This window comes from Chelonoidis abingdonii, chromosome 2 (assembly GCF_003597395.2).
Source record: "Chelonoidis abingdonii isolate Lonesome George chromosome 2, CheloAbing_2.0, whole genome shotgun sequence".
Taxonomy (NCBI): Eukaryota; Metazoa; Chordata; order Testudines; family Testudinidae; genus Chelonoidis; species Chelonoidis abingdonii.
Window position 1 is genome coordinate 210,691,140 of NC_133770.1, and position 18,936 is coordinate 210,710,075.

General features: G+C 43.4%; 1 protein-coding gene across 9 annotated transcripts in view; it reads right to left on the reverse strand.

Annotated features, from left to right (window-relative positions):
- The window catches only part of PTPRM (protein tyrosine phosphatase receptor type M), a 766,944-nt gene that overhangs the window by 404,317 nt on the left and 343,691 nt on the right, over positions 1 to 18,936 (reverse strand). For all 9 annotated transcript variants that reach the window (XM_032777081.2, XM_032777080.2, XM_032777089.2 and 6 more), the window contains exon 6: positions 4,400 to 4,574. In XM_032777081.2, coding sequence (XP_032632972.1) covers positions 4,400 to 4,574 — 175 coding nt within the window. The remainder of the gene's footprint in view (positions 1 to 4,399; positions 4,575 to 18,936) is intronic.

The following is an 18,936-nucleotide window of genomic DNA, read 5'->3' on the forward strand; positions in this document are numbered from 1 at the left end:
TTGTTTCTGGGGACAAGATGAAACCCAGGAACTCAGCTGAGGTCTGATCAAATGCGTACTACTTAAATTTAGCATAGAGACCATGTTGTTATAGTCTCTCCAAAACTGTGTGGACGTGAGTGGCATTTTGGTCCAGATAGATAATATATTGATCTTCTCAGACTAAGTATACCACCATGAACTGGTCCAATACGCCTCATAGCACATCTTTTATTAAGTGTTGGATCCTGTCTGGGGCATTAGTCAGTCCAAATTGCATCAATATATATTAAACATGGCCATAAGGCTCCAAGAGGTTGTCCCTTTCAGACACAGAAGTAATTCTAGGCTCCCCAGAGATCCAGTTTTGTGAATATGTGAGCAGCCCCCCACACGGCCCAACAACTCTGGAATCAAGAGTAGCAGGTAATGGTTCTAGATTGTTGATTTCTGAGCCTAAATCAGATAACACAGAGGCAGAGGCTGATATCCCTCTTTGTAGTTAATAAACTGGTATGGAAATTTTTAGCTCAAAATTTTAACATTCAGCAAAGTTATAAGCAACTGAAGACAAGATCTTATACTGGAAAGTGTTAGGCAGTGCTACCAGCTCTACTTATATGGGAGACAGGTATAGAGAAAAACAGGCACAGGCAGGCAAGCAAATAAAGAGAATATAAACACTTAAATATACTTAAGCATTCTCTATTTCACAGCTGTTGACATCCTTGATGACATGTCTTTTATAGTTTCTTAAATCTTGCCCTGGTCTCAAAATGATCTTGCCCTCAATTTTGGAACACACTCTTTCTTCTAAAGGTCCAAAACATATTGAATTCTATTCAAAGTGCTAAATCTTCCATTTGACAAGATGCAGAAATAAGAGCCATGGACGGTACAGATGGCTGCCCTTACTTAAAAACCTAACAAACCTCCTACTAACCAGTTTGACACCTAGGTTTACCTTGTTTGAACTCAATAAGCAGTTCATATTCTAATAATCTGATGCCCTTCTCAGAAAGGTTCATTCTGTTCTCCTAAATTTAATCTATGTTGGATCTGACTACTATTAGAAAAGTTCAATCCATGGACCATGTATAGAAGACTAATTTACTTTACCAAATACACTTAATCAATTCCACCCCAATCTTTTCCTTTTTGTTCAGTATTTGATTACTTTTATGTCACCTATTAGAAAAGAGCTGCTGTTTTTTACAATAAGCAGGTGTTCAGACAGAGTGACCTGTCATTCTGTCTGAACACACAGAATGACAAGTCACTAACTCAGTTCAGTCTTTTCCATCAGAACAAACAGTTAGGTAAATTGAAAAGTTTCCTTTTAGGATTTATTTAAATGAAGTAGTCATTACTTTTATTCACTTTCATGTAAAAGACAGAAGATGTAAAAACAACAGTCTTTGTCTTTTCTTCTTGATGTGTGGAGACCTAATACATTATTTAATGGCATACTTTTTGTTCACTAACCATGCAATATTCATATTTACCATAATAATAATGTACAACAATAACATACTATTGGGGGTTAACTGACAGCTCTTTAATGGCTCCCCCACCCATATACTAAAGGCTATGTTACACCCATCTCTGCTCAGATACACAAGTTTAGGGTAAGGATACAATGAGCTTTCCTATTCCTGCATGTGAGCCAGGCACAATTAGGGTTGCCAACCCACCCGGTTTCACCGGGAGTCTCCCAGAATCAGGCCCGATTTCCCAGAGGCTACTGAAGCCAAACTGGGAGATTTTAGGCACTGAAAGTCTGGTGGCGCAGCAGGACCAAAGCAGGCTTCCTGCTTGCCCTGGCCTTGTGCCGCTCTCAAAAGTGGCTGGCATGTCCCTGAAGCCCCTGGGGGGAAGCATGGCAGGCATCTCCATGCATTGCCTCCACCCCCAGCGCCGACTCAGCAGCTCCCATTGGCTGCTAGGAACTGCTGCCAATGGGTGCTGGGTGGCACTTGCGGGTGCAGGTAGCACACAGAGGCCCTGGTGACAGTGAGTGAGGGTGGGGGAGAGTGAGCGATGGAAGAAGAGGGGATGGAGTGAGCAGAGTGGGGCCTGGGAGAAGGGGCAGGGCAAGAGTGTTTGGATTTGTGTGATTAGACAGTTAGCAACCCTAGGCACAATCCCAGTTCTTGTGCTCCCTGGACTGGCTCCACAGTCCAAAGGAGTTAGCAGTCTTTCCATTAATCCGCCCACTCTTGGAGCACTAGAGCCTGGTTGATGCCTTCCTGCCACATGGCCTGGGGGAAAAACTGCGTAGAGGATCCAGCCAGAGACTCCAGATGGTAGAGGCAGAAACAGCCAAATCAGGGACCCTTGGACACTCAGAGAGCTTTCTACAATTTTGCCTGGATTTTTTCTGCCCGGTGCCTGACTGGCTGTTTGCATCAACCCTCACCCTCCTTCTCCCTCACAATCTATTCACCTAAGTGTCACTCCACACATGCTCCTCGTATCCTCTTCTCCCTTGCCCTGTCCCCTTTTCTCACCTTCCCTTTTCTTTCTGATCACTTCCTCCTCCTCCTCATTCCCCCTTCGCTGAGCTTCTGTGGTATTGTATTCTCATGACGTCCTCTTACCTTATTGACCCAGCTTTCAGCATTTCCTTCGGGGCTCATTCTCCAGCCCCTCCTTCTCTTTGCTGGAGTCCTACATATTTACATTCTAGGCCACATCCTCGTCTTCCTTTACTCACTCATTCAATCCCACATGTCTATGCCAACTCCCACCTCTTCTGCTGTATTCTTTCCTTTTCTCCATCTGTCCATTCTAATTACCTAGATGCATTTTATACCACACCTACCACCACAATATCTTACAAGTGCCCTGTTTATCCACTGGCTAAACTATAGCAGCCTCCTATAGAGCTGTGCATATTTTTTCCATAACTAGCAGATCCATTCAGAAGTGTTAACCTGTCGCTTAAGGCCAAAAAATTAAACTGCCCTGATGATGGATTAAGGGAGTAGGAGTTTATTGAAATTAATTCCCTTACCCTGCTACTCCCTGTTCTATCACCTCCTTTCACATCAACCTAGGGCGGCCAGATGACAAGAACAAAATATGAGGACACCGCCACCAAAGCAAAAAAAAACAAAAACCAGAGCACCACCGAAGCCAAATATGGGGACAAATGGCGCCCCCAACCACACATCCGTCGGGACACGGGACAGACAGCTGAATATCGGGACAGTCCCAATTTTATTGGGACGTCTGGTCACCCTACACCAACCACAACACTGGGGCCATACAGCTTATGGGAGTTATGATACTGGCTCAAAAAGAAGAGAAAGATGGGCCCTCTCTAGCTTAGAGGATTCTATTTTTAAAAAAATCTGCTATTGTGGGGACTTCTTTACCCCCACCAGTTTTCAGGGAAAGTGCATCCTGATCCTAACTGCCTAGGGGGTTTGGTGTGGGGACACTCTCTATATCCCCATTCACCCTCCAAATAAAATTTTAGTTTCTTTGGAGGTGAAAGGAAAGAAAGACGATAAGTCAGTCTTCAGTCCCAGGCCTTCTTCTTGTCTGATAGGTATGGAGCTGTCAGCCAGAGAGATGTAACACATTTAGATGGCGTGGAGCTTTATAAAACATATCAGTTAATGGCATATCAGTCATACAAAAACTGACCCTGCCCCATTTTAGCTGTTGGGTTCCTGTTCACTATCTATAGCATTTGGCCTTATCTGTGACTACTCCCTTTAGAAAGTAGGAATCGTGAGCAGATTAGGTGGCCATTGTTATGGTTAAGTACTCTTCAGACTCAGGATCAACCTCCACGTTAGAGTACCCTGCAGAGCTTCCAAGAGCCAGCTGCTACAGAATCTGTATTTCTCTGAAAAGATCCCAAATATATTCTCTCAAAACCTGATATAAAAAGAAGTAAGCAAATAGAACGCAATATAGTTGTATTAGCACTGTTTTCTATGATGCAATTGGTCATCTTCATATACGTTCATTTCACATTTTGAACTTTTCCTGCTGTTTTAAAACCTCCCATGTGCTGAATATTTATATTTTAAGAGTTTCCTTTTATTTTCTCATAGCTCACACTAAATACATTTTTAGGATGCAGCCTCCACATAGGAGATAGGTTGCAAGGGACATTCATTCCATTTCAGAAGAATCATCTAAATGTACCTTTAAAAATACATATTTTTTAAATAATGCTTTTAGTACACAAGCAGTAGTAGAATTTAATAAATAACCCTGCAGTGTGGCATCTCCCACCAGTCTTTAAGAGCAGGACAGGATCCTAAGATTTACGTAAAATGCCCTGAGTCACAGGTCTTTTTTACTGAGTCCCATTGGCTTTAATGGGCTATAGGTGACATACTTAACAATTGCATGCTCTTATTTCATACACCAAATATGTACATATTATATTCTGAAATACCTTTGACTATGAGTTCTGCATAGCTTGATACTCCAGCTCCTCCTTCTGTGCGAATCATGCAGCGGTAATTGCCAGCATCTCGCTTTGTAGCATTTACCACATTAAAAAGAGCTACGAATCGACGATCATTAGACACCTTTATGTCCTTTAAAGGTGCATCCCTTACATAAATGCCCTAGAATAAGACACAAAAGTAAAAATATTGTTTTAAAATAAAAACATATATTGAAAAACAACTTTATTTCTCCAACTCTCTCAAAAGAGAGGGACCTGGAGTTTCTAAGAGCTGAACCCTTTCTTATTCTCAATTTCCACAGGATTGAAAGGAAACATCATTCCCCTAGTGGAAGAATTCACAGAAAACCCTGAGAGGAATCTGTGATGTTGCACCCCATAATGCTTATGGAAATATGCTTATGAGTGTAAATATGACATAACTGGAATATGTTTTATGCTACATATACCATGTAACATATATTTGCAAAGGTTATGATCTATCGACTATATTCATCCTATTTGTATGCATGTATCATTTTTATATCTGAAGTTATAAGTGTTGGCTCTATGCTTGTATTTAAAGTGTTTGCTGTAGGAAGCACATAAGACAGATTTGGTCAACACAGTGTGAGGGGGTTGAGTTATTCAAGTAATTGGGAGTAATTAACTAGCAATGGACTTTGGAGACGCCAATCCACATCTGAGCTTTCCTGGGAACATTAAAACTAACATGTAAACAAGGTGTTGGCCTGCAAAAAGCTGAATCATTCAGAGACATGTGACTTGTCCAGGTGGCTAGAGATCCCATCTTGTGGCTGTGAGGTGGGAGAAGAGAAAGATTATATAAGCCCCTAGAAACCCCTCCATTTTGTCTTCAGCTGGCTAAAGAGATAGGCTCTCCACCCCAAAGAGATGCCTGAAAGAAACTGGAACAAAAGACAGTAACTACGGGGTGTGAGTGATTGCTGGACCCAGACTACGAAGGAGTCTAGTCTGTCAAAGAAGTTTATTGGAACATCTCGGAGGATGAGATTTACCTGCATTTGTTTTCTACTGTATTAGGCTTAGACTTGCGTGTTTTATTTTATTTTGTTTGGTAATTTACTTTGTTCTGTCTGTTATTACTTGGAACCATTTAAACCCTACTTTTTATATTTAATAAAATCACTTTTTACTTATTAATTAACTCAGAGCAAGTATTAATACCTGGGAGAACAAACAGCTGTGCATCTCTCTCTATCAGTGTTATACAGGGCAAACAATTTATGAGTTTACCCTGTATAAGCTTTATACAGAGTAAAATGGATTTATCTGGGGTTAGGATCTCATTGGGAACTGGGTACCTGGGTGATGGAGACAGGAGCACTTCTTAAGCTGTCTTCAGTTAAGCCTGCAACTTTTGGGGGACGTGGCTCAGACCTGAGTCTGTGTTTGTAGCAGGCTAGCGTCTCTGGCACAACCAGGCAAGGTGCTGAAGTCCCAAATTGCCAGGGAGAACAGGCTTAGGAGCAATATGAGCACATCAGGTGACAGTCGCAAGGGGGTTTCTGTGACCCAACCGGTCACAGAATCTTGTGGCGTTTCAGGCCCTTGGTGCCATTTTTTCTGCAGAGGGGAATGCAACGGCCTACTCCATTTAACTGTATTTGTTGTTTTTGTTATGTTCCTGTGACTTTATTTAAGAACACAGAGTAGGCTACAAAACTGTATGAGGCCTGCACTATGAACTATCTAAGACAGCTAGCCCTTTCTGTTTTCTATCCCAGGAATTTGTAGTTTGTGTTGCAAAATTTAAGACCCATTAAGGAAATGCTGAGCTCAGTTTGTTAGTTATTGTGTTTAGTTGTCAACATATTGAAAGTAACCTTAAAATACTGTTAATAGCCATTGAAATCTGCAAATAATGGTCACATTAAATTTGCTATTGTACATAATTCATGAAGCCAGAGTCAATGTTAATCACAGTATTAATGCCAACGTAGCAGGATATTACAAAGTAAATAACTATTTGCATTATTTTAACAAGTACAGTAATGTAATGTCATTTCTCTTTTAAATGTAAATTTGTGGTGATGGTATTGTAATTTAAAATTTTAAAACTATGTAAGATTCCCGAAGTGGAAAACTGTATGAGAGCCATTGTTTTAAAATTATTTAGCCCTGTGTCTGAGCACGACTTGAAACAATTACCATCTCCTTAAAATTCCTAGAAATCTTTTCCCCTGCCAGAGTGACATCACAATTACTGTAAGCAAAGCTCAGAAAGAACCATTTCAAGATAAACTATTATTTTCATTCCCTTTGCTTACGGTAGTTGTGATGTCATTCTGGCAGAAAGACTAGGAAGTTAGCAGATAAGATTAATTAGAAATTTAAGGAATTAATAATGTTTAAGTGCAGTACTAATTTCATTTTTAACACAACAGTCATTTAGGCCTAATTATCAGAGTTGCTGAGCATCACAGTTGCCACTGATTTCAAGTAGAGTTCTGTGTACCCAGCACCTACATCTTCTTCCTTTCTAACCTACTAACAAATGTGAAAAATATAATGTAGACACAAGACAGACAGGCACAAAAACCATGCTGGAAGACCATCTTGTGGACTGCTTTGAGATGCTTTAAGAGTAGGCTAGCGTTGTGAGTAAAGCAGATAACAGGCTTAGACTTAAGTTCCTGACCAGCTTGAAGTTTACAGGATTGTCTCAATTACAACAGAACTGCAGAACTATTGAAGTATACTGAAAATTATTTCTAGCTAACATGATGTTTCTTCATGGCATAATGAGGTGAACAGTTTGTTTTGCAGGAGAAACAGCAAAAAAATGGCAATTTTAGCCTCTGGGAAGAGAAAACACATTGTACTTACTCACTGACTTTAGATGCCAGGAGTAGAGAAGAAACAGATGGCAAGATTACCCTGTCCTAGCAACAGTGAAGGGGGTGGGAGGGTCCATAAGAAGCTCCCAACCACTGGCCTTTTGCCCTCATGGAGGATCAAGTCACATTCATATTCCCTGCACTTGGTAGAGCTCAGGTCCTGACCCCTCTTATGGCAAGGGCACAAGGCACTCCAAGGGGAGGTCAGGAGAGATGGGGTTATGACTTTACATAACCTTCACATCCATTTGCACAGGTAGCAAACAGAGAGAGGAGAGAAGGCTAGACCAGGCAAAAGGGTGGTTTACTGCATACTCTCCCCCTTTCTCCCAGGACTGGTCTCCTTTGAGGTTTTCCTGGGGTTGTGCCACTCCACTCCTCCTCCAATACAGACCAGATTGTAATATACACAAAGGGCACGTCTATACTGCACAAAAAAGTGTGTTGTTAATGCAGGTTAAAATAGCAGTGAAAACATGGCAACTCATCTTTTAACTTGGTTAGCAGCTTGAGCTTGGGTTAGCAGCTACAAATAGCACCGTGGATGTTGCAGTACTGGCAGGGGCCCAGGCGAGCATCTTGATTCCAAGCCCACCCAACCCCGCTTAGGTTTGGTTGTGTGGGGGGGAGGGCGGGCTCTAGTCCAAGCCGCTGTCCATACCGCTATTTTTAGCACACTAAGACCTGGTCTATGCTAGAGGGGCATCAAACTAAGTTATGCAACTTCAGCTATGTAAATAATGTAGCTGAAGTCAACATACTTAGACCTACTCACCGCGGTGTCTTCACTGCGGTGAGTTGACTGCTACCACTCCCCCATCAACTCTGTCTGCGCCTCTCGCAGAGGTGGAGTACAGGAGTCAACTGGAGAGCACTCGGAGGTCGATCTATTGCATCTAGATTAGACACAATAAATTGACCTCCGTCAGATCGATTGCTGCCCGCCGATCCGGTGGGTAGTGTAGTCATATCCTAAGTCAAGTGGAGCTAGTATAAGTCTGTCTATCTGAACTAGGAATCACATCGCTCAACTGTAATGCAGACATACCCATAGAAGTTTAACTCAAACTGCTCACCTGAGCTTTAAGTCAAATTGCTGTGTATTCACTGTCATTTTAATCCAATCTAGCTAACACAGGTTAGCTAACCTGAGTTAACACCACATACTTTTTCTATGTCTGTTCTGTGGTTCAGATATACCAAAAGTAAAATGTGGGAAGTCCAAGAAGAAAATTGTCTTCATACTGGTTCTAAAGGACACATTTCATATCTTTTTCTGTGGATATGTAAAATGAGAAACCAGAATGATTTATGCATTTGAGAGACTAACTGCAGAGTTTATTATAACGTATAACCTGTTGTTCTACTGGGATCCTGCCACCCTTTAAGCCTCTGGTGGGTTCTCACACATAAGCTAATTTGCCTGATTCCTAATATCCCACTTCCTGCCCCAAAAAAGGGAAATGATTTGATCAAGTGTGGGAACTTTTAGCCGTAAGGTACACATCAGCTATTCTTATATCAATAACCTTGCTGAAACTAGAGAAGCATGGAGCACATTTCCTGAACACAATCTATTCCATTCTCTTGCTCAGATAAACACTATACATGAAACTCAAACGGAGCACAGCTTGGCTAGAGATGATTTTTGCACATTTTCAGCTCCCTTAGGAACACAGAGTTCAGCAAACAGGTTGTTACTGGTTGCTCTAAAAATCATAAATGACTTCCAGAACAAGACATATTTATTGCTAACTTTACTGAAGAACATTAAAACAGTTATTGAATATTGTTAAAAGGATATTAGTAAACATTAATCTTAACTGAATTTTTAAAACAACTTTTTTTTCCTATTTAAAGAGCTCTAGTTCTAAGTTGCCAGTTTAGTGAGACTGACAGAACTCAAACAGTGATGAAATAAATCATTAACATGAGATTCCATAGTAGATCTCAGAAAAAAACATTTTTTTTTCATTTTCATCCTTTTCAAAAAATGATTTTTCAAAGGAAATTTAGTGTCAGTGAATGGTGTTAGATGGATGTCCCAGGGAACACCATTCCTGTTATCCAAAGAAAAAGTACAGTACAGAGATAGTAATCTCGCCTATGCCTCCCAACCCTTGACCTAGAGGCGTGACAGCCAACGGAAAAGAGGGTTATTCAGTGTTGTGCAGCATGAACAGAGAGGATTGATAATGAATTAAAGTATATGATGAGTTAAATACCTACCAGACCATAGTAAAAATAAAATAAATAAATAAATAAATAAATAAATAAAAATAAAAGCCCTCCTTCAGCAACTGCTAAATGGATAGGCACAGGTCAGTATTTCTGTACCCTGTATAAAGAAGAGTTAGATTAACAATGGACAGTGCTAACCATATAGCTAGAGCTAACATTCTTCTCTTTTAGCATAGCGATGCTGTATCATTACTGGTAAATGAACATAGCATAGCAAGTTCTTTTTACAACAAACAGATACCTTCATAATCCTATAGGGGACCTTCAGGCATTTTGCCTAGTACTACAGCCAAAAAGCAGTCATTGTAACGACCAAAAATGGAGGAAAAGGTCCAAATGTATGATCAGAGTTTCTTTACATGGCTTAAACACATTTTATTTAAAGGTTTTACTACAGCAGAAGTGAAACAAGTTTCTCAGCACATTCTGAGATGGAGATTCTGTTCCTCCATACAATTTTCTTGGTTTATATGTAGACTGTTTTCCAGGTTTTATTAACATTAAAAATTTGGGTTAAAAATTCAAGTTGCAATGATGAAATACATGTTTGTAATAGTTTCTTGTTTTTATTTGCAGAATTTACTTGGAGGGGCAGAGGAGAAAATGAGTTTTATCTAACAGTGGATAATTTTATATAGTAGTTTATTTCTCAAATGACCTAAAAATCAAAATACATTTTACTCTATTGACATTTTCAGTACATTCATGTGCATTTTGCTTTGCATTGCTTCATTCAAGATTTAATTTTGAAACAACAATGCTTAGATAGAGGTGCATGAACGCAAGAGGCTCTTCGTTTACAGTACCGTTCATGGCCAAGGAAAGGTCCTTATTTCGTTTCTTTTTCTTTTTGTTTAAATGTGAGCCACACTGTGAGCTATTGCATAAAATCACCAAACAGTACAGGTAACACAGTGGTCACTCATGTATGGAAATTTAACCCTAATTTTGAAATCTGAAGAAAAGGTGCAGGACTTAGGGTTTCTTTTTTCCAAATATAACACTAAACACAGGCCCAGTATGGTACACTGCATATTACATTATTTCAGTTTTAACAGCCAAAATCTATTTCATTGTAAAATGATACAGTGGGATCCCAAGACTATTTGAAATACTCTAGGTAAAATTAACAAATGAAGTATATGATATATTTCCCTACTGAAAACACTGCAGACTTCTTTTGTGTTGTTTACTAAATATTCCATTCAGTACAGTTCAGAAAAAAAGCAAACAAACTAAATGCTCTGGAGGGGTTCTTGAGGTCCCCAAATGTTACTTTTTTAAACCAGTGACAGAATGTATCTGCACACACACCATACACACTATTGTAATAATCTTTGTACAAAGTAGGTTTTATAAGGTATCATTTGAAAACTCATAATTTGCTGGTCAATACTGTTCTCAAAATATGTGAGGCAACACTTAAGTTATAGAATTTCACTGTATGGTGTTATTGACACACGTTCCAAACTGAGCCTGGCAAACAGCTAGGTGGAACACTCAGTCGAAAAGGGACTCTGGCGGCTCCGGTCAGCGGCGCTGAGGCAGGCTAGTCCCTATCTGTCCTGGCTGGCACTGCGCTGTGCCCCAGAAGCAGCCAGGAGGTCTGGGTACTAGGCGGGCGGGGAGCGGGGGAAAGGGGCTCCACGCACTTCCCCTGCCCCAAGTACTGGCTCCGCACTCCCATTGGCCGGTTCCCAGCCAATGGAAGCTGAGAGGGGCAGTGCCTGCAGGCAGGGGCAGTGCGTGGAGTCTCCTGTCCCTGCCCCCGCTCCCCGGACCTACTGGCTGCTTCTGGGGTAGGGTGACCAGATGTCCCGATTTTATAGGGACAGCGCTGATTTTGGGGTCTTTTTCTTATATAGGCTCCTATTATCCCCCACCCCATCCCGATTTTTCACATTTGCTGTCTAGTCACCCTATTCTGGGGCACGTACAGTGCGGTGCCAGGGCAGGCAGAGACTAGCCTGCCTTAGCTCCCCGCTGCACTGCTGACTGAAAGCCGCCCCCGCTGTGCCACTTATTGGGAGCCTCCTGAGGTAAAAGCCCACGCCCCAACCCCGAGCCCCAGCCCTCAGCCCCCCTAAACCCGAGCACCCTCCTGCATCCCAAAGCCCTGCCCGAGCCCAGAGTCTCCTCCCACACCTATATCCCCTCATTCTCATCCCCTCCCCAGAGCCAGCAGCCCCAGCCCAGAGCCCTCACCTGCTCCCACACCCCAACCCCCTGCCTCAACCCACAGACCCCTCCCATACTCCGAATCCCTCGGCCCCACCCCACAGTCTGGAGCCCCCTCCTGCACCCCAAACCCCTCATCTCGGGCCCCAGCCCAGAGCCCATGCCCTCACCTCAAGCCCTCAGCCCCTACCACATTTCAACACTCTGCCCCAGCCTGCAGCCCCATCCCACATCCTGACCCCCCATTTCTGGCCCTACCCTGGAACCTGCACTCCCAGTTAGAGCCCTCACCCCTTCTCGTGCCCCAACCCCCTACCACAGCCCAGTGAAAGTGAGTGAGTTTGGGGGAAAGCAAGCCCCCGTTGGAGGGGGAATGTAGTGAGTGTGGGAGTGGGGTATCGGGGAAGGGGCAGGGCTAGGGTGTTCAGTTTTGTGCAACTAGAAAGTTGGCAACCTACAAACAGCTCTGTCCTAAACAAAGGAATGAGCGCTCTGCTTAATTTGCATTTAAGCAGTAAACAGTCATCAAGCAGGAAGGGGAAACAAAGGAAGCTCAAACACGAGGATAAAGCAGCAGGAAATATTCTTACTCACAGACTTTTTGTCTCCTGCATCTCAGCGGGAAATGTTTTTCAAGAGGGGGACTGATACTGTAAAAAGGAAGGACAAATACCCCAACACACAGCCCCACTCTCCCTGCCCATCGATTCTCTGCACCTGAAGCAACAGAGGTAACCTTCATTAGATTCTGAGAGAAGGGGTCCTGACCTAGAGAGTTTGGTCAGTAAGACTGCTGAAACCATATGGTGAGAAACTTTGCTTGAATCTGATATAGTTTATTAAGGCAGGCACCAATAGCATTTTACCTTTATTTTCTTGCAACCATTTCTCACTTTTATGCCTCATATCTCTCTTTGTAGTTAATAAACTTATTTTATTCTAATTGCAGTTTGGGAAACTCCACTTGTGATAGCAAGTTGTGTGCACATTATTTCTATTACAGAAATAATGGCATTTATATAAACTTGTATTGTTCAGGAGAGGGCTGGGTAGTACAGGATATACATTTCTGAGGGAAAAATCTAAGACTGGGAGTGTTTTGGGGTCACCCTGCAGCATAACCAAGCCTAGTAAGAGCCAAGGTGTGCTGGCAGGTTGCTGCACATATAGAGACACAGCTGGCATGCTAGAGGCTATTTGTGAGCAGTCCAGGCTAGAAGTTACAACAGGAAAGCATTGTAAAGGACACTCCAGGATAAAAGCGCCATATAAAAAAAAAACCCTAATAATTAAAATTTTTTGTTCTACAAATAGAGGCACTCGACTCATATTTTAATATCAGTGGATTTGCAATGGATAATGCAATGGACGTGCCCTCTCTCCACCACCACGTCAGCCCCCGGAGCTGGGTCTGGGAAGGAGTAGGGAGTTTCTACTCCGCCTCAGCAGCCACAGAGCTGAGGCTGGGAAGGAAGGCTGTCTCTTCCTGGCAGCTGTAGCTCTGGAGCTGGGGAAAGTCACCTCTCTCTGGCCACTGCAGCCTTGCAGTTCCCAAATTCCCTGACCCCCTTTTCTCACCCCACTGCCCCCTCCTACCTACCTTCTATTTCCCCTAAGGCCACCACCTCACTTTACACGTGCGTCTTTTCCAGGGTCCAGGCACCTAATTAGTGGAGCCATGCCTGCGACACTCCACTAATTAGGTGGATGGTCCTTCATTCTCTCGAGTGCAACCACTCAGGCGCACACCTTAGAGGGAACTAACTATGGACCACTTGAATGGAGCTCGCGGACCACAGTTTGAGAACCTTTGGTATGGGGTAAAAGCACACAAAAGACCAGATTTCACAGTCTGGAATTTTCATGGCTGTGAATTTGGTAGGGCTCTACGCAGAATGAAGATCTTAGGACCCTAATGGGGGAGAAGGGGTGGATCAGAGCCAGAGTCCCATTGAGACTTGGGTACAAGCCTTGTCATTTTGCAGTGTGGACACAGCTCAAGCTGCAGACCTGAGTCAGAAGGTCTGCATAGTGCAGCATGGAGTATGCCAGGAGATCCAAGTCCAGCAATTGTAAACCCAGGTTTACAATACAGTCTGGAGGCTCAAGTATGGGCTTGGAAACTCCAAGCCCAGGAGCCTGGGTCCTGCAAACCCAGGTTTACAATGCAGTGTAGACATACCCTGGATGATTAAGTTTTAACTGATGACTTATTAGAACACAGATTTCTGTTAAACCAAATACTCCAGCATTCATTATTTAGTATTCACGGTTGTGGAAAAACATTATATTTAACTTGAAGACATACATAGGCTGAAACCCCAGCTGTAATGGTGACATGTTAAAGACACACAAAAGAAAACTGAAAGTATCTTAAAATGCACACAATTTTCAATGTGGCCAACCTAGAATGAGACAAAATAGGCTGATGGTTAAATTAGACCAGGGGTCAGCAACCTTTCAGAAGTGATGTGCAGAATCTTCATTTATTCACTCTAATTTAAGGTTTCAAATGCCAGTAATACAATTTAAAGTTTTTAGAAGGTCTCTTTCTATAAGTCTGTAATATATCGCTAAACTATTGTTGTATGTAAAGCAAATACGGTTTTTAAAATGTTTAAGAAGCTTCATTTAAAATTAAATTAAAATGCAGAGCCCTGCAGACCGGTGGTCAGGACCTGGGCAGTGTGAGTGCCACTGAAAATCAGCTCGTGTGCCACCTTTGGCATATGTGCCATAGGTTGCCTACCCCTGAAATAGACTTTCAGTCTCCTTTATGCAATGAATTAACGTAAATGAACAGCATTTTACCAGCAACAAGATATACAGTAAGTTTTAACAAAAATGAGAGCAATAAATTTAAAGACATTGACATTCCAGGATGTTAACTCCAGCAATTTAAGTAAATTAATCAATCTCCAGGCTTTTTTTTTTTTTTAAATAAACTCTTCTGCCAGTTCAGGCTTAAAAGGAAAGCTAGGTCAATCATCCTTTATATTCGTACAGGTGGAGTAAGCAGCTTTTCCTTTATTTAATAAAAGAAAGAGTCTGCATTATCCTACTTTCAAATATGCACATTTGTAAAATGACTATTAAATTCATACCACTGGGATCACTACTAACAGCAGTAGTGCTGGAAATAATTTTGTTTAAACCATGCATATAATATAAATCAAGCAGTCATTTAATTCCTCATCACAATTGTTTTCTAGAGTTGTTTTCATTCTAATAATGAAGATAGTTGGACTTCTGAATGTCTAAAATTGCTTTAATAACCCAGAAAAATGTTTGCCAACCTAGAAAGAAAAACTAGATCCTGTGATTGATTATCCCTTGATTATTCCACATGCATATATTAACAAGTACCTTTAAATCAGCTAACGAGGCCAACCTTGAAAGATGGAAATGCTAAATATTACTGTCCTGTTTGGGATAAGTCTATTTCAAATGCCAGCTGGAACTGCATTGTACAAGTGTAATTATCAGATATTCAGATGAAACATTATTGGGGCAGGGGGACTATAAAGCAAAGACTTCCAATTTGGTTACTGAGCTTTCTCCCCAAATTACAATGCTATCTGTAAGTCTGTGTTTTTCATCTGCAAATGAATGCTCAAGAAAGCAATCAGATAATACTATACAAGTTACAGATCTAGCAGTCTGATTAACAAATATTTATTGATGACATTGTGATCCCAATCATCCTATCTGAAGATGAAATTAAATAGACAGAAGGAAAATATCAAGGGCTTTCTTGCATTTCCTGGAATTATTAAGCTAAGTGTAATTTCCCCACAATAGTTGCTCTGAGTTTATGTACTAAAGTTCCTTGGTATCATGCTGACAAAAGCCAGGTTTATTTGTTTTTTTTCATTACTACTATGTATTTTTAAAAGAAAGTGCTCACACAACAATTTACATTTTTGGTCTGTAAAAAGTGTTACAGCTTCTTAAACGTTTAATGCTTATTAGAATTATAAAGAGCCTCTTTCTGTCACTTTTAAATAGAACATAAGAGAATAGAAGCAAACCCACATGTTGATAACTCTAGCTTATCCAGAAAGACTATACAATTAGAAAACGTACCCCTCCCCTCCAAGATAAGCTTTATAAGAAAAATTGTTGCAGCAATCCTGTACCTTTGAAGCAGAAACAAAATATAATATTGTTAAAAATTTCTGATGTTTAATTTTTTTATAAGGAGATATACCTATCTCATAGAGCTGGAAGGGACCCTGAAAAGTCATTGAGTCTAGTTCTCTGCCTTCACTAGCAGGACCAAATACTGATTTTGCCCCAAATCCCTAAGTGGCCCCCTCAAGAGCTGAACTCACAACCCTGGGTTTAGTAAGCCAATGCTCAAACCACTGAGCTATCCCTCCCCCCACATTAATAAATCTGTCCATGTCTAAATCTGTTGAGCTAATAAAATGCCATTAATAAGTAGTCAACACCTCAAGTCGTGGCTGGTTCTCTGAAATATAAAATACATTATATTTCACCTACTTATTAAAAATCTTGAGAGCTGGGATCAGCACCTGTCCAGGAAGCGAGCATAAAATAAATATTTATAATTGTCCTCTTTGGAGCTCTACAGATATCGACTTCATGAAAGGCTGGGGGCGGGGGAAAGGGTTTCCTGCTAAAGATTTCATTCATTAGAATGGTGCTATATAGAATATTGCAAATGTTTTCCTGCTTCTTCCATCTAAGTGCATCACAGGGTAGATAAAATTGATACACCTGACATCCCAAGCCTCTTCACATAAGAAGCGTTAACTTCCTGGGAAGAGACGGAGGGATGGGATGAGAACATTCCAACCCTTTAATATATTCTGATATGCAAGTTCTCATCAGAGTAGCAGACCCATCAAAATCGCTACTAGGTTCTGATGTAACAAAGTGTGGGCAATGGGGAGTGGTACAAGAAACAAGATAAATCAGACATATGGAGCATGCTGTTCGGCCACATTCTGGAAGACAGAGAGCCACCTAGTAGCCTCCTGAAAAAGAGACTTTTTGGAGCAGAAGGAACATCCCTATGGGCATGGGAAGTTAGATATCTGACTAATCCACAGCAAGACAGGTCCAGAGGTGGACAAAAGTACCTAGGACAATACTGGCACTGTAATCATAGCAATAACAATAAATAGTAAGAAGTAAGCGGGAGGTTGACATTTTTGACAGAGGTATTTCAAATTGCATTATGAAACCAGACATAGTAACAAGAAATTTTACTTGTATCTCTGTCCTATAGTCTTCTCTTTGGACTTGTAGCGAGGCGGTGTGGCTCCCCTCCTCCACAGGGAGGGTTGAGCCCCGTCCATCTTCCCCCAGGACGGAACTTCCGGGCGGAAGCCCCGCCCCTCAAAGGGTCAGGCGACGACCCGGAAGCATAAAAGAGGGGCACCGGCCTTCAGTTGCAGCTCAGCCGCCGGCCAGAGCAGACGTGCTGGCCGACCCTCATCGCTGGGAGGCTGCGGAGCTCAGAGACAGGTATCAGGCCTTGCCGGAGTCAACCTGCAGCAACTACGACGCTGAGCTGCCGGAGCTACCCCGCAGCAGCTACGATGCGGAGCCACCCGAACTAACCCACCGTCACTACAACGTGGAACTCCCAAAGCTGCCCAGCCCTTACTACGGCCCGGAGGAACCCTCGGACCAGACCTGGCCCAGCTGCCCGGAGGTGCTCCCGGATCTACCACCTAGCGCGGACTGGGAGGAGCCCATGAGGGTGGACGACACTGCGGACCAGGTAGGAAGTGAAGGGGGATTGGAAGTAGCCCGGGGTGGCTGACTATAGTCAGGCCGCAGAAGGCCCCGAGCCTATGACCGTGTGTGTCGGTCAGGATCCCCATCATCACTCTGTCAGTGTGTTTCGGTTCGGATCCCCACTGACTCCACTAGCGGCGACAGCCGCTACTAGGGCCCGGGCTGGAACGCAGAGGAGTGGGTGGCCTGCGTTCCCCCTGCCACCTGTAGGCGGGTGGCAGAAACCCCCTTTCACCGCCCCAGTGACTCTGTTACTGCTCTGCCCTGCCCCAAAAGAGCCAGAGCTTATAGAATTGTGTTGTTTGGTGCCCGCCCGAACCAAGGGCTGGGCCCCCATTGACTCTGGTACTGCTCTGCCCTGCCCCAAAAGGGCCAGAGCTTATAGAACTGTTTGGTGCTCCGCTGTATCAGAGCTGACCCCTACTGACTGTGCTGTGCCTCAGTCCGCTCCACAGGGACCGAACGCCCGGACGGTGGACCGCGGACCCGAAGGACAGGACCCAGAGAGGACAGGACGAGGCCAGTGTGGCTCCGCTCCTCCACAGGGAGGGTTGAGCCCCGGCACCCCCTCGTCACAGGACTCAATTTAATTCATACCTTTTTAATGTTGGTAGGGGTTTAATCGGACATAGGCTGTAACACTCCGTTTTAAGAATGATACTCTCCACAAAATGTGTTGACACTTCACAGTTGTTGATGCTCAGGCCTGGCATCTGGACTACGCAGTCTTGGTTGATTCACCAGTTCACTATGCGAAACAGCCATGCTGATTGTGGAGGAGTAGGCAGATTCTTTCCCTGCTTTACTGAAGTGGTGCAGTCCTGCAGAAGCTAATTCTGCTGCTGGCAGATGGATTCAAAATGGATTTTGTGCCACTGGCTTTCTACCTGTCTGTCCACTTCACAGGTTGTAGTCAGGGGTGAAAGTAGAAATAGGGACTTACCAGTACAGGGTTGGGTTGGAGCCAGCTCTGGTCCCCGGTAGGGGCAAGGCCTCAGGTGGAAGGGGTGGGTCAGAGCCAGCCCCAGCCTGCCCTGTAAGTGCCCTCCCCATCCCCTGCCAGGGAAGCGGCGGCAGCCATGGGCTCTGGCAGCAGTTTAAAGGGCCCAGGGCTCAGCTGCCGCTACCACCCTAGGCCCTTTAAACCACTGCCAGAGCCCCAGCTGCCACTGCTACCCCAGGGCTCCGGGGGCTATTTAAAGGGCCGGGACCATAGAGGCAGTAGAGCAGAGCAATTTGTGGGACGACTGGAGTGGCTCGCAGGACAGGTAGTGGAGCGGAACAGTTCGCGGAACGGCTGGAGTGGCTCACGGGACGGTTGGAGGAGCGAAGCAGCTGGTGGTGTGGCTCACGGTGAAGGCTGCAGCAGAACCCCATGGAGAGGCGGAGCAGTTGGCCTCGGCCATGTAAGGTGCCCCTTAACACCGCTGCACTACCTGCCCCCCTCCGCAGGCTGGGAAGTAAAATTCT